Consider the following 17,022-nt stretch of genomic DNA (forward strand, 5'->3'; position numbering starts at 1 on the left):
CATGAAATAACGCATGTACTGTTGGACCCTGGACAAGAGAAAAATATGCTCCCTGCTCTTAACTTCAACCTAACTCTCAGTATTACCACACTGGGGGCAAATCTACTCATGGTCATGCACTGGTGTAAATCCAGAGTAATTATATTGACTAGCATGGATTTACATCAGTGTAAAAGTCAGAGCAGACCCTAGACCAATGAGAGTCTTGCAACGGACTTCAGTGGGGGCAAGTTTAGGTTTATAATCCCCAGTCAATCTTTTCATTACATTTCTAGCTTTTTTTCCCCTCTTTCTCATTAAGTTTCCCCCTCATTCTGTCAAACCCAGTCCTAGCTGGCCGGGCCCCCTTCATGGCTAGGCTCTTTATTTTCAGAGCGATTCTAATACCCATAAAGCTGCAAGAAAATCATGGATTTTAATGCCGTAAGAGCAACTTGTAGCAGACACTGCAACTTTTTATAGTTGCTGCAAATTTCAGCCCTTGGATGCTGCTGCTGGGGGCAGGGACCGTCTCTCTGCAGCGGTGCATGCCCCTGCTCCCCACTGAGATGGGGAGCAACCTGGCTTGCAGTGGCAGCCCAGCTGCCCTCCTGCTGACATGGGGCCCCAGCAGCCTGGCCCAGTAGGGAGCTGCAATGCAGGGGGAGGAAGAGCCTGTGCTGTGGCTGCTGCCGCCAGTGGGAGGACAGGGGGGTGGCCTGCTCCAGGCACTTCTGCCTGCTCCTGGCTGCAATGGCAACTCTCTCCTGGGAAATTCGGGAGCTTGGGAGGAGGGCGAAGCTGCAGTTTTGGTGCGACCACAACTTTAGTAAACCCACGGCCGCAACTTTTAACCGAACAAAAAAAACCCCACAACTTGTTTGCAGCCTTAAATAGCCATAATTTTGAGGACACTATTTTGAAGATATTTTGTATATTTACAACTGCCTGAAAGGCTGCGGTGGACAAAACAGGCTGCGTTGCAAGTGCAGTAAAAATGGATGCAACCTACCCGTTCTGCTACGAATCTCACAGACTGCACACTAGTCCCATATAAATTATCATTGTACTGCCCAGCTTCTATAAATTTGTGCTCCTGGATATCCTTTTCCATCTGTTCCCTCGAAGTGACAAAGTGATAATCCCTCCCATCCACTTCATAGTCACGCTTCGGTCTTGTCGTGTCTGCGCAGACCAACAAAACACGGGAAAATTAGGATGTTTGTAGGCACTTTTCTCACAAAAAAATACATTACTTAACAGAGACCATTCCTGGCCAAATTCAGATCTGGTGTAAGCAGGAGCAGCTCATAAGTGCTTCCAGCATTTCAACACAGGACTCCCATAAAAATGTCCCCCTTATCCCACGATAAGACCCAAGTCCTAGGGGAGAGTGAGGTCAGAGAGAAACAGGCTGAATGACTAGGAAATGCATCCAATATGCTTTCTAATGGGTGGGGAGCTTAGGAGCCAGAGCTCCCCGGGCTTCCATGCTCCCTGGGAGCCTGCATGAGCTGGCTCCCAGAGCTTCCAGGGTTCTTAGCATCTCACCTGGCGGGGGGTGGAGCAGGGGGGGAGAGTCCAGACTCCCACCAGGCACAAAGCCAGGAATCCCAGGCTCCATGGGTGACTGGCTCCCCCACTAGCTGACTTCCTGGGCCACCCTAGTGGGTGGGCAGATAAAGTGCTTGGCTCCCCATCTCTCTGGACTACCAAGGAGCTAGCAGCTGGTTCCCTGTCTGGCTTGCTTGCCTGGTGAGTGAGCTACCTGGCTCCATATCTTCCTGGGCTGCTCTTGGGCAGGCTGCTCAGCTCTCCGGCTCTGTGGGCAGGGGGGCTGCCTGGCTCCCTGACAGGTGAGGTGGCTGGAAATTTCAATTTGGGGTCTTCCAAAATGGATTTTTACAAACATTGGTGTTCTGTGGGAAATTTTCATTTCTGACTTTTCGTTTCCCCATTTGGAACAATTCCCTCCCCTAGAAATGTGACATTTCCCATGGGACAGAAATTCCATTTCCTGCACAGCTTCTATGAAACAGTGCATCTCAGCTGGACCTTGGCTAGGAGTTTTACATCTCAATTGCAGATTTTAAAAATTGCTTTTGAGAAATACGATTACATAAAATAAATATCGACGCTGCTTTTGCATTGTATGCTTGACATCAAAGAACATACCAACTGTTACAGAATTCAGGAGTAGGCAGAAAAGAGTACTTACGTGGGACACATGATCCAAACTTATCAGGGAATTCAGATATCAAATCATCATTGAGCCGATCTTTTATAGGACCCAAAATAATAACGGGTCTGGTGTAATTAACTGAACAACAGAAAGGAAAGTGATATTCAGATGAAGACTCTAACTTTTCTTTATTCTGACAGTAACATCAAATATTTACACTAGCTCACCAAAACTGATTTATAGCTCATAGGTGTGGACTGAAGTTTTAGAAGATTTTTAGATGCTCATTTACAGTAATAAATTTATTTTTGTTCCACATGAGAGAGGCGCTATTTTGTACACAGGTCCTATTTCAGAGCTCTCAGATGGAGCAGACCTTTGCAGCCAATGGCCTGCTCTACTCATAGCCTGATGGTACATAATGACTATCTTTGACAAGGCCGCTCATAGATGCTATCAGATGAACCATGTCATGAGAAATGGGAAGGAGACTGAGGGCTAAATTCTCCTGTCAGTTACACACAATCCCAGTGAAATCAACAGGGGTTGCACCCATATTAGGCCTTCTCTGCACTGGCAGCAGTATGTAGGGTATGCGTAGCTACACACTGCAGTGAAAAGCGGGCTGCGTCCACACCGTGGTGTGTAGCTACTCCTGGCAGTGAAAGGCCCTGGCAGGGGGAAGGCATCTGGGAAAATCTCCAGCAGCGTGGAGCTGCCAGAGCCGTTCCCTGAAGCAGGGAGTCAGCAGAACAGTACACTGCTACAAATAGCAATGTAGAGGGATCAGGCGGGTCTTTACTCACTTAAGCAGTGCCTCATTGTTCACACTACTATTTATACCTGTGCTAGGGGGTGTGCAGCGTATGTTCTTGACATGTCACCATAAGGTGTGTGCAGTGCAGATGTACCATACAGACAAGGCTTTAGCCCTATGGTTTTATAATCACAGCAGAGTACCTACAGACTGGCATTGTGCAGGATAACCTGCCATGGGTAGAGGCTTATACTGTGAGGGAAACAACACTCTCAGCTTTGTGGTGAAGCTGAGAAAATGCACAAACACTCAATATCATATTCAATAACCATAGCTGCATCTGTGCCGCCGTAGTGCTTCTGGTGAAGATGCCCAAAGCCAACGGGACAGCGCTTTCCCGTCAGATTAGTAACTCCTGCCTCCATGAGAGGCAGTAGCTATATCGAAGGGAGAAGCTCTCCTGCTGACATAGCCTGTCCACACTGGCACTTTAGGTCGGTGTAATTTACGTCGCTCCGGGGTATGGATTATTCACACCCCTAAGCAATGTAAATTATACCAAAGTAATTTGTAATGTAGACATAGGCTAAATATATTTATTAGTGGACGCCACCCTCCAGCCCTGGGGCCAGAATACATGGCCTGCTGTTGACACAACCAATGGAAGGTGGGGAGACTAGGCCCTAGGCCCCATTGGGTTGTTGCCCCACCTTCCATTTGTTGTGTCAAAAGCAGGCCATGTAGACTTTGGAAAAGAAACTGCAGAGAGAAGCTAGCTGGAGACAGAAGCCAGCAGAGGGGCTGCAAAAAGCAGCTGAAACAGGGACTGAAGGACATCAATGAGGGCATCTGTTTGCTTCCTGCAGTCTGCACTCTGAATGGTCTCCCCGCTGTGGTGACTAGGTGTTTGCTCCAGCCCCTCCTGCCTTCTGACTCATGGTCGGTCACCAGCCCCTTCCCCTCTACTTTATCTTTCCCTCTAGCTAATCCCCTCCCAAAAAATCTCACCAAAAGGATTTAAGAAAGAAGCCAAGCACCAACATGACATCTGCTGCCACTGCATTGTTCACTGTTTGCCTACTGTATCCCTTTCCCTACACTCTGTCTGGCTTGTTTATTTAGATGCGTACGCTCTTTGGGGCAAGGACGGTCTCTTATTGTGTGTTTGAACAGAGCCTAGCCCAACAGGGCCCAGTTCTCAGCTGGCCCCTTGGCATGATAAATAATAACAGCAATAACAAAACAGCAGGTGAAACTTACTTTCCTGTCTTGTGACAGGTTCATAGGATAGGATGCAGTCTTCCAGTCCCCCTGATAAGAAAAAAAAAGAAAATAAATGAAAGCTGACAAGCAGCACTTCACATATTAAAGATTTATGAATTGCTCCATACAGAAGTCAGATAAGAGTCAGTATTCCTCTCCTGCATTGCTGTAACCTGAACCCTTCCAAAGTCCCTTGCAATTTCCCAGCAGCTTTTCCCAGCATGTGCTTAACTAGTCAATATACAACCGGGTTGTAGATGTGACAATGAAGCTTCTTTTATAGATTCATTAGCAATGGCTGTTCATGGGACTAGGGCAGGAAGTCAACAGATAATTTGTTGCATGGCAGCTTATTACAAGGCCTCCTTAAATCCCACTGGAAGAATTCGCCCCTTGTTATAGTCCTTTTATGCTGCTGCAGGGTATGCTCCAGGTCTTGCAAATTTACTGGAAGGCCACATCAGCCCCACAGTAGCCCACAATAGGAGAGCACAAAACTGGCTGATAGCCATCTGAGCCCCCTCTCCTGCTGGGCGGAGCGTTTTATGTTGCACCTCGCAGAGAAGCAGCACAAAAATCTCACCCCACGTGTTGATATATTTGGGTCATTACAACTAGATTTGGTCACACAAACCAAACTGTGGCTGGTTAGGCTAACATGTAGTGTCATCACTAGGGACAGTTTGCATTTTGGCACAATCACTCCTGATTATGTGTAATCCCCATACATTCAGGGCCAGATTATACTTGGCCCTGTATCTATCTAGCTGAGGTATTTCTATGACCTCCTCTATTACCACAGCATCTGAGCACCTTGCCCTCCTCTCACACCTTCCTTTGAGATAGGGCATTACTATCATCTCCACTTAACAGCTGGGGAACAGAGGCACAGAATGGCCAAGTGACGTGACCAACATCACATAAAAAGTCTGTGGACTAGAGGCTCGGACTCAGACTACGCTGGCTGGCACCCTAACTGCTGGGCCCTTCCTCTCAAGAGGGGACAGAAACCCCCTGAATCTCTAAGTGCCAGGCACAGTCCCACCTTTTCCTCTCCATGGTCCCAGTCCAGCAAAGCCATGAAACACGTGCTTAAATTGGAGGCAAACTTCATTTTAGTCCCAAAGTTACCACTACTCTACACAAATTTAGTACCCTCCTCACTTTTATGGTGGAAAATTGTGTAAATCAGAAATACGAAACTGAGATTATAGAGAGAGGTAGTTACACTAGCCAAAGGAATCCCATGACTATGTCAATTTCCTGCATGAATAATTTGTGTTCCCCTCTCATTTTGGGTCTTTGTCATACATTATATCTACGTTTGGGCCTTGGCAGGCTGAGAGGCATAGTTTGGGCTGGGGGAGGTTTAAATGATGATTTTTCAATTGGGCTGGGGGAGGTTTAAATGATGATTTTTCAGTTGGTTTATTGCCTAGCTATGACACAGCATCCACTTCCTGATCTAACAGGGATTTAGTTTCATAAAACAATTCAGAGACCAATTTAGAAATGGGCTAATCGTGGATTTGAAAAGAACTATTGATTTAACTGAAGAGGCATGCCTTCATTTCATCTGCCTGCACTCAAGGGGGCCTGCATTGTCTTCCATTATGTTGCATCAACAAATACAGGCAAGCTTGTGCCTGTGACAAAGAGAATTTTAGGAAAAAAACAAACCCATTTTGACACTCGGTTTTTTAAAGTCTCTGAGGTGTCTCTAGACCCTAAGCTCCACTACAGCCTAATGTTCATTTTGGGTATCGAATTATAACCAATGAAAATAAGCAGCTGCAGGTTTTATTGTCCATTTCACCCAGGGACTAGTAGCCATGTGTACGCATCATAAAACTGCTACTGTCATCCTTGGTGGTGGTATCAGCAGAGGATGGAGTGGGCTCTGGAGAAAAACAACCCTCTCATCTCATAGTGACCCCTGATGTGACATTCTGGCCAAACTCAAGTTAACGGCAAAATTCATCTTGAATTCAGTGGAGCCAGGATTTCATCCATTGACTCAGGAAGGTACTTGGGCATCTGAGCAGTCCCTTTGAAGTCAATAGGACTACCCAGGTGCCTTCAGCATGGTGCCTTCCTGAACTGGGGCCAGAGATAGGTTCCTCAAGATCAGGGCTGAAGGCCACTGGGCATGTCAGTTGGGAAGCTGACCCCACTTTCCTTCAGTCAGCAGGCACATTACATGAGAATTAAATTCCTTAAAAGTTGGGTGGGGGGCAAAATATCACATTAATCTTGTAGGTCTTCAAGGACGGATGTGCACTTCAATTGTAACCAGATGGTAGCTTGTGATAATACATAATCAATCAGTACTAAGGGACTCTGAATCTGTCTTTAAAGTATTTAACATAACAAAGAGCTATGGAATGAATCAATAATGGAAACACTATAAACTTGCAATGGCTTTCAGATGTGATACACTGAGTGAAATTCAGTAGGGCAGAGGGCTTTATTTACCATTTAACTAAGCCACATCACCCACATTAACGGCATGGCATCTTTTGCTGGCCCTAGTCTTATGGAACAGTCTTACATAATTTAATAGAAAACAACAACCTTTCTGTAGGTTTTCAGAACCATCCCTTATACATTAAGACAGAATTATATCCCTGCTATAGAATTCTAGAGGATGGTTTAAATAAAAATCAACAGAAAGGATCTCATTCTCTGTTAAACTAATTGTCATAGAATCCTATTAAATTTCTCAAGAACCCTATTGTTTCAATCACTTACATTCTATGGGAGTTTTCTACTAAGGTGTGCACTGGGGTGAATTTCATCCATTAAGAATAAAAAATAAGTGAAGAATAGACCTGGGTGTTGCAACCCCCAAGGAGGACACAAATAGATTTCAGGGAATTGCCACCACCTGCCCTTTCTTTATGGGCAAATGGCAGGTGGGTCACCAAAACATTTTTCTGTTATAACTTGCAGTCACAGAATGAAAACCACAACCACTGGTTTAATGGACTGTGCATGGGAGAGCTATAAAGGGAATCTACTAACAAGAAGGCAGATTGTGTCCATTAAATAATAATTAAGTAGTATTAAGCAGAGAATTACAAATATAATTTAGCTTAAAAAACACAGTTCATAAAAAGTGCTGGATTGACAGTAGTGGGGTCCCTCTACTTATCATTTTATTACTACACCTGTAGAAAACACAGAGATGGGCCAAAACTGGAACCTATCATTTGCACCCTTTCTAATTTTTGAACCGGCTCCTGGAGATTTGGTTCCAAACTAGATCCAAAAAACGGGGGAGGGCCAGTTATCTTGATCGGGTCCATTTTAGTAACTATACAAATTACTTGAGTTATACTCACATGGTTTACGGTATCTGCAGAAACCCATTATAGCCTCTTAATTCATAGTTTTGTTTTATTTATACAGTCTGCTTCAGGTAGGCACTATCCACCTCCAACCAAAAATCCCTTCCATGGTGTCTGTATTTACATAATAGTACAATGCTTGTATTTAGATTGACATTTTTCTATCGGGGCAGTTACAAAAAAGTTGGGATTAGGGATAAAGCATGATCCATTTCGAGATATCCACAGGTATTTGAGAATTAATGTAAGATTTACAAGTAATCTGTGACTATTACATATGTGGTGCAGTTCATGGTGATATTTATTAACAAACTTCAATAGCAGGACAAAGCAAACTGTGCTGGGGATAACATTATAGTAGCCCTCTGTGTGGGTAGGTATCAGTCTGAGTGGGGTAATCCTTAACAACTAGGCTCACCTGATAACCAAACAGAACAAAAATACTTTAACCTTTTTCTACCTATAGAAGACTCAAAATTTTAATTATGGCCTTGGTTACATACAAAGGGTAAACTATGGTCCTTAATGATCTTCCTCATGTGCATGAATTTTTCCTTTTCTTCCTCCCTCCCCAAGTTTTAGTCAAGTATTGCCTACTTAGTTAATTAGTGAAATTATGCAATTAGGCTAAATAGATTTAGTAAAAGCATGTGCAATTTCTGGTGGCTGCTGTAAAAACCTTTATCGAATTGTGTATAAAAGAGGTATTAAAATTCATAGCCATTTTAAATTCATCTTTTGGAAAACAAAAAGAGATTAGTCTACATCTGCAATGAGCTCCTCTAAACTTGGTTTGAAAAAATCCAGTCATAGGGCTCCTAAAACACACCTGAAACTTTGAAATTGTGTTTGATTAGATAATTCAAAAATAGCTTGATGGATACTAATTACAGTAATAACTTGCTTCTAGACCAGGACTTTAAATGCCATATTACTGCTCAGAGGTTGACTTCTATTTTGTAAAATGGACCCAATTCTACTCTCAAATGTTAAATCAATGGGACTAGTAAGTAACTGAGGACAATTGGTCCTCACATCTTTTTATTAGAGTTCCAGTTATGTTATATAAGCTTTTGCAAAAGAGTTAATAATATTCTCTCTATGGACCAAGGTAATTGCAAGGCTGGTCAAAAATTTTCTGTTTCATGCTGTTTTTTGACAGAAAATTGGGTTTTTGCTTACATGACTTTGTGAAATGCTCCTGCTTTCCATAGAAAATTTCAATTTTGTTGTCAGAAAAACCAAACATCCACAAATGAAATACTTTTGCTGAAAACTAAAATATTTTGGTATTACAATTTTCCACAGAAACAAATATCATTTTTGACCGCCTCTATTAATCACACTAAAGGGTACCGCCTGGACACCATTAAGAAGACTTCATTGCCAAACTTTCACAATTGCATAGATGATTTGGAATGGGTTCTAAGAGTGACCAAGTAATAAAAGGTTTTGAACACTAGCCATGAACAGTGTCTTTTCACTGATTACTCCTCATTAGAAGAAAAAGTAAGAAAAATGTTACGCAATAGCCAGAATCCTACTAGAAAAATGCAGAACATCATGACTCAGATTGTGGAGATGATTTGTCTTGTCTGATGGGGAAAAATGTGAAAATCTTGCAGGAACTCCACTCCTCCCCCATGCACTTGCCACTCACTTCTTTTTCTAAATATCACAGTTTCCTTAATCTCTCAGTTTTCTATACAGCGTGTGACAGGCTGATTGTGTCTGGGAGGTAGAATGTGGTGGGGCAGACCTCCCCCTTTCTGTTTCATTTGATTGGGTAACAGTAGGGAATGGGTGTGCTACAACATTTGCAACACAAACAGCAATGCAGCGCCATTGCGCTCTCCAGCAATTTTCTATGTGCTCCCCATATATTTACAGTTTTCAGCTCTGTGGTTAGTCTGTGTCTCCCTTAGCAGTTTCATTTTACCAGCTGGCAACGTAAAGCCAGACAAGTTGGCATGTCAGCACCTATCTCACTGCATATTAGTAAAGTAACTTGCACATCCTGTCTGATCATACAAACATCTGGCTTCTCAGATTCCCCATCTAAATCACAATGGCAGTCCTGTTGAGGAGCTTGTTTACAACAGAGTTGGCTCCAAATGCAGCTCAAGCAAAGTTCTAGTGATGGGGCTGTGTCCCCCAAGTATCTAGACTCCAGTGGCAAGAACAGAATTATTCATTGTGTGAGACCTTTTGTCTACTGGGAATTTGCTTTTCCCCTCAGCCAGCTTCTAGTTTTTTCTTTTCATTTAAAAAAAACGTAGTAGGCAGGGAGGAGTGTGCCCGAAGGACTGAACATTTCATAGTTTAGACCATAGACGTTTAGACCATAGACGTGCCTGTGTGAATGAAGAGCCAACCCCCTGGATCTTTTATGAGATCTCACTCACTCAGATGCCTTTGAAAATTCTACCCTCTGTCATTTTGCTTTCAAATGGCATCTAGATTTCTTCTTTATCCCCAGCAGACTCCTATTTCTCCTTTATACCCTCCTTCGTTTCTCCTCATGAGTCCCAGCCTTCTGAAAATCAGGCCCCTTATGGTATTATAAATTGGGCTCCCCAAATCACCCCAAATGGATATTTTCCCGGATTTCTTATGCTTTTCTATGATTTGGGCCCTTGACTAGAGGACAGCTTGACTTGGCAATTTAAGGTAACTGGATTTGGTATCGAAGAAGGGGAAGGGCTGCTGCTAAAGACCAAGAGTGGCAATGGCCTGATACAGATTACCCTCATTCCAGGTAATCTGTGCCATAAGGGATGGTCCTCTGCCTCCTACCAGTGTTGAAGGTTCTAGAGCCTCTGCATATGAGCTGCTCTATGGTGTGTCCTGAGGGTGTCTGGTTAAATCTGAACTGGAGTTCTTCAGACTGATGGTTGCGCTGGAAGCCTTGGAGCTGTGAAGAGACTGTGTCAACTACATCTGAGGCCATGGCAAGCCTGGGCTGCATAGGAATCTCATGGCTAAACTACAGGACAGCATTTCAAATCAGAGGAAGATAAACATTTGTATGCACTAGGAGCCCTGGCCCTGGACAACCACGCAGTCCCTTCAAGAAACATGTAGATATCACGGTTACTGGTACCTTATGCACAGTTATTATTTAGCAACAAGTAGATTTGGCTTTTTGCACTGTCCTAGAAACCCCCATTTATCTCTATTTTAAATGTTTCCCAATTGTGTTCTGCACCTGTGCCATTTTGGGGATTGGCCTCATTTGGCTGCTGCATGGTGGGAAATTAGGGCTCCTTCTACCTGAATCTGATGACTACTTCCCACTGCACAACAAAAGACACTTGGGGCAGGCTTCTGTGCACCAGCACACGAGGTCAGAAGCACAGAGTGAAATAACACCACTAAAGTTCCCGTGAAAGGCTATATTTGTCTCTGGCCACCCTGCCTCGATGATGTGGGCAGTGAGTCATTGGCACTGTGTCCTGTATGTGCCCCTCCCCGCGCCTGCTTGTGGTTAGTCTGTGTCTCAGTAGCCATAATTTACTCAGAGGGTGTTTGCTGAAGGCAGCTGAGGAGTGGGGAAAGAAGAAACTTTTGGTGTTAGTGGAGGGACTCGAGAGCCAGGTAGGAACAGACTGAATGAGACCCAGAAGAAAGTCTCCATAGGAGTGTGCTATGTTGGTTTGCCCTTGCCATTTAGCATTTGTATGCCAGTCAGGCTGCAGCAGACCCACCAATGTGACCATCTGTGTGGGTCATTTCCAAAGTTTGGGTGTCAAAGCTGCTGGCCACCCAGGGCTGCGTGGCCATGTCCCCAGCTGCATATGTTAGTGAATTATTAGCATGTGCAAATTGGCCCTATGGGCACAGCCCATTTCTCTTGGCAGGATTGCTTCATCTACTGCTTGATAGCAAAGCCGATCCCACAGAGGGCTGAGAACACTCCCCTTGTTACCACAGTTGTGGGAAGACCAGCCCTGAACCCCCTGTTATCTGGGGTGGCCCCAGCCAACACTATGCAGTTTGGATACCTTCAGGGCAAGATGGGTCCTACCCACCTCACCCAGGACAGAGGGGAATTGTAACTTTGCAGAGAACACCTGCATGGCTCCTGCCTCCTTCTCCCCATTAACCATCCCACACCCTGCCTGCCCCTCTCTTTCACCCCTAAACCTGCACTTATGACAAGCAGCTACATAACCCACATCGAGTGAGCTAGCCACCCTGGCCCATGAGGCAATTTTGGAAATAGATTTTGTGCACCAGCCCCTGAAGCCACATCTACAATCCAGTCCATTTGCACACATCTACTTTCTGTACATACACACTCAACCTGTTCAGCCACCCATCTGGAAGCCCCACGTACTCTCTCACTTGCACTCTGGAATAAGCACATGAATGGGTATTTGCACCCATGCAAATCATGGAAAATTTAGCCTTAACGAACTTGCCCAAGGTTATACAGAAAGTCTGGGACAGAAGATGGAAAAGAAGCTGGGCCTCTTGACTCCCAGCCTTGTGCCTTGATCACAAGACCATCAATCCTTCCCCAACAGAGGACACAGCAAATATTAAGCTGGATTTAAAGGAGATCTTCTGCAGTTTCAATGTGCCGACAATTTTCTTGTAGCTCTGGCAATTGCTTTCCAGGGAATCATTTTCACTACAGGAAAATAAAAACTAGTCTTTCATTTCTGAATGGTGTAAAAAAATCTACTTTGCTGAAACAAAGCAGTGTTTATTAACAGTAACTGACTGCTACACACTATATCAAGACAAGTAACTGTGTGGTTTGAAACCAATGGTAACCTTAATGCATACAGGTACTTAACCCAACACAAGTGCTCTGTGACTGGTGAACAACTGCATACGCTAAGCAAATGGCTTGATGCAATCAAATAAACAGATTGATATTTGGAGAGTAACCTAGTTTTTTTGGTAATCTTTTCTCATACAGACAATTGTGTCACATTTTAATTACTCATTTTGTGCTTTTCTCACCACTTTTTGAAAAATGTTTGAAATATTCAGGCAATGTTAAGTGTCATTAATACATTTCAGTATCATTAATACCTGAATATTTCAATATCATTAATTGACGCAAACAATCCCCATTAAGGTCTTGATCCCGCAATCTGATTCATGCAAATGGACTCCATGCCCATGATTTCAATGGGATTCTGGCACAGTATAGCGGTCCCTCTCTGTGGCTCAAATTGCATGATCATGGCCTCAATTTGTAAGGAATGTTTGAGATGCGGGGTAAAGTTTCCAAAGGCCTAAGGCCCACCCTACTTTTCTGAAGGTGCAGTCTGCACTTAAGAGATTGGCACCCAGAAAACGATCTTCAAATCAGAGAACTTGCACCTTGACTCCTTTCTTTGCCACTCAGGTGCTAGTGCAAATTGCAACTGCACAAGGGAGGCCGGGCTTTTGCGAATTTGGCTCTTGTGGAGTAGTTTTCCTTTTAAAAGAGTCATCAAGAAATGCCATGATTATGCTGAGCCAACCCTGCTGAGACTCTACCCAATAGTACCCAAGAAATCTAAATTTTCGTAAACCTGCCCAAAGTCAGTTTGGTTTCATTTCCTAGAAAGCGTTCAAATTAACAAAACTCATGCTCATTAGCTGCATAAGGGATACCATCTCTCTTTTTACAGTTTCGTTCCCAAAATATGGTTAGAAATTTGCATTTCAAGCCATTTGCTCCAATAATAATCTTCTTTTTTTGAAGTTAAAAAGAGCAGCAAGGAGAGAAAAACAAAACAAAACAAGCAATGCAACGTAAAGAGCCCCAAACGAAAGCAATAACTTACTGTAGCTACTTTCGCTATCGCTGGCATTAGAAGAAACATGTTCTGCAAGAACAGTACAGCAAATTAAAGAATATAACCAAGCACCGCGAAGCAGCTAGAACTTAAAAGATCTGCCACATTCATGCAAAGGTGAGTGTTCAGAGTGGAAGTAAAATCAGTGCAGCAGCTCCATCTGAAAATCTCAGATAATTCATACCATGAAGATGAAAGCTTTATCTCTTGGTATATCAAGAAGGGGGCTACACCCCTGTGGCTAGTAATGTTTCTGGCAGTGGCACTTTTCCCCCTGGATGAATTGTATAAAGGGGCAGTGACATCCCAAACATCTCTATGCCGAAATACATGGCAGTCCATTCAGACTTCCCAAGACTTATAGGCTAATTATGCAAAGACCTGGGTGTTTAGGCAGATTATTATTAATTATGAATAATGTGTATAATTAATGCATAGGAACCATTCTCATTACAGTTAGAGCTCTTCTTCCACCCTTTGTGCCGGGCATTAGTCATTGTGCAAGGTATCTTAGTCAGGGTTTGCCAATCAATGGGTTTTACCATATGTTTTATTTTTATTTATGTAAAGCTCACCATAAAGCAATAATACCAGTTATGAAAATAACAGGGCTTGTCAGAATCTTTTTCAGACAGTACTGGCAGTTACCAAGATTAATGCCCTCAAGATTTGGGCTGGGGGAGGGAGGGAGGATCTTTGTCAGAAGCAGCCTGGATGCAGCCATAGGAACATAGGAGTTACCATCAGGATGCTGACCTGCGGTCCAACTAGTCCAGTATCCTGTCTCCAGTACTGGCTCCTTCAGAGAAAAGTGCAAGAAACCCCATAACAATACCCACTCCCCCTGGGGACCTCAACACTGTCTTCCAGAAATATCTTGCCTGCCTGGACCAAGGGGAAGGAAACTGTGTTTGGAAGGGTTAGAAGTGGGACTGAGAGGGGTGGTTTATGAAGGGGCAGTTGGCAGGACTTATGTTTTTTTCCTTTGTGCTTTTGGAGTGAGCCCACCAACCAGGTAGCTCTGGGCAGGTATCACTGGAACTCAATAAGGGCATGAAGAACTTTGCACAAGCTCATCATATGTGGGAGCTTGGGTTGTCTATGGACATCCAGGGCCTCTAAGGTCAGATGGGGTTAGTCTTTTGGTCATGAGTTCAGACATTCAAACATGGCGGGGAAAATCTTTGATCAGAACATAGAAGATGGCAGCCAACTAGAACTGCTTCCCCACTTGCAGCTGGCCCACAGCCCTCCCAGATGCATCTAAAAGATCCTGGTCATAGTTTATGGTTTTTGTTCCATAATGCTCATTTACTGGGGTGGAGGGATAGGAGACAGAGATGAGTCCCCACCCCAAAATTGGTAAAAAGTTAATATAGGCCCCTCTGGGAGACTCAATTTCATCCTCAATTCGACAACACCATTAAGGTTGGTTTCCTCTTTTTAAAGGATGCCAGCTCCTAGCAGACATAGAGGGTACAATTGGCATAATGATCTGTAGTCACTAATTTTGGGTGGCTTCATTTTTGGTGCCCAGTTGAAGAGATGTATTGACTTAATTCAACTGGTGTGTTAGATGCAAAGTCCTATGTGTGTCTAAAGTTGGGCACCAAAAAACTGAGCCACCCAGAAGGAGAGAACATTTTTGAACATTTGGGCCATGATGTCTATACAGCTGCATGGCCTGCTCTTCCTCTGGAGTTTATATTGTTAAACTAATGAACATGTGGCCTTGGGCCACTTTTTCCAAGCATCATCATCAGCTGTACATGTCCTTGGCAAAGTCTCCAGAGCACAAAAAAATTACTGGTAAAGACTGTTAGGAGCTGTCAAATATTTCTGAATTTTGCATTGTTGATGGACAGGTCTGGGCAGCTGTTGGCTTTTACAGGAAAGTTATTGACTGAGCAAAATGCATATCAGACCAATCATAGTCTCATAATTAGATGTGATTGGATGTAAAAATCTAGTTCCAGGACAAACAGAATGTGCTTCAGCAAAATAATGTCTTATGCCAATATGCTCCTCAAATGAAAAGCAGGTGCTGTATGTAGCCAGCATCCACCACAACATAAACCATGCCTTGCTGTGGATAGAGCCACAAGGAGGCCAGAGGAAGACTCTGCAGTCTGAGCTCCTACCCCATCATGTATGAATGGGACTGGGGTACTGAAAATCAGTGGGCAGGGGGCATCGCTGGCAACTGTCCTGGGATCCTCAGACTGGGGCATCCATTCAGAGGTGAGGCATGGAAAGGCCTCGCTCCTCCGCAATATTCCTTGGGCTCCTATCTAAACTCACACTGTTACTGCCTGCCCACTTGCAGCTGGCTCATACCCTCCCACTAAAGGGAGGCAACTCACAGAAGTTAATACTCCCCAGAGAGAGAGAGAGAGCAACAGCAGAATCAGCATTTATGGCCAAGGTTGTTTCCCCATGGGCCTGTCAAGCGACAATACCACAGAGAGCACCCTGCCTCTTCCCTGCCCACCCCCAGCGTACCATGCCCTCCTCCAAATATGCACAGCTGTCCATGTGTTGAATGGCACTGCAGGAATGGGCGGGTGGGGAAGGAATGATAATTAAAAACAATCATGGAAAACATTGGTTTTAGGGTTTAGTAAAAGGTTCATTTTTACATCTGGAGCAAAATTTATCCTGATGATATCTCTTTAAAACCTATACTTACATACTCGTAGTAATAGTAGCACTTGTTGTTGTTAACGCATGTGGTATCAGATTGATGTTTTATACAGAATCACGAAGGCCTCTACTAACCAATAATCTACAGCCTCTCATAAGGCTGTGTGCCATTAAAAATGATGTGTTGGTTTAATATACATGATACATGTACTATCGGGGTGGGGCTGCAGGGATCTAGAATTGTGCTGATAGTTGAAAACTAGCTTCAGTATTAACAATGGAGGAAGTTAGCAAATAGTCTGCAAGCACAATAAAATGGTATATTAGGGAGACCTTTCTTTTTCTGGGCAGAGGTATTCAGTAGGGCTTTATCTAATCAGATGGACCCTGGTTCATTTTATGCAATGCAGAGAAGGTGCTACATGCATTACTATCATGCTTTCCGTAAGCTATTCAGTCACGGCAAAATCAAAATTCTGCACATCATCCAGAAAACTAGCATTGTATAACTCTCCCTCTGCTGTTCAAGAGATTAAGTTTTCACCTTTAAAAAGGAAAGCCAACCATTATATGACTTAACATGTCAATTAAAAAACCCCAGGCATTTAATAATCTCTTAAAATGTGTGCATGAACGTGCATTTTTGTAACCAAAATCACATACAGAACAGTAGGTGATGCAATGGTAACATTCACATACATTATGCCTCAATTCATCAGTGTCTTAAGAAAAAGAATAAGCATTGAAGGAAGAAAACAGCCAATACATATGTAAGTAGTATTATTATGCTGGACTTATTCAGGGCTGGATACAGCATACTAATGTAGTTAAGTACATGGAATTCAGCTGCAAATAATTTATTTCATTCTATGCAATTTCTCTAGAAATAAATTACAGGAAACAAATTATTTTTGAAGAATCATCTGGCAAAATGCTGCATTCTCTATAATACCAATTCCTGAGGTAGGATCACTGCATACCAGAAAAAGAAATTGCTCAAGTGTAGTGACAAAGGATTGGTCGCTAATGGTGACACAGATCTAAAAT

The 17,022-nt window shown here is 43.4% G+C and overlaps 1 protein-coding gene across 13 annotated transcripts in view; it reads right to left on the minus strand.

Annotated features, from left to right (window-relative positions):
* DLG2 (discs large MAGUK scaffold protein 2) overlaps nucleotides 1-17,022 on the minus strand; it is a 1,449,547-nt gene that overhangs the window by 10,556 nt on the left and 1,421,969 nt on the right. For 7 of the 13 annotated variants that reach the window (XM_043528361.1, XM_037889053.2, XM_037889104.2 and 4 more), the window contains 3 exons: nucleotides 4,179-4,229; nucleotides 2,198-2,299; nucleotides 992-1,164 (listed from right to left, as the gene is read on the minus strand). In XM_043528361.1, coding sequence (XP_043384296.1) covers nucleotides 992-1,164; nucleotides 2,198-2,299; nucleotides 4,179-4,229 — 326 coding nt within the window. Of the gene's footprint in view, nucleotides 1-991; nucleotides 1,165-2,197; nucleotides 2,300-4,178; nucleotides 4,230-13,320; nucleotides 13,363-17,022 lie in introns of all 13 variants that reach the window. The other 6 variants (XM_043528333.1, XM_043528345.1, XM_043528363.1 and 3 more) reach the window with 1 other exon arrangement.

This window comes from Chelonia mydas, chromosome 1 (genome assembly GCF_015237465.2).
Source record: "Chelonia mydas isolate rCheMyd1 chromosome 1, rCheMyd1.pri.v2, whole genome shotgun sequence".
NCBI classification, from domain to species: Eukaryota; Metazoa; Chordata; order Testudines; family Cheloniidae; genus Chelonia; species Chelonia mydas.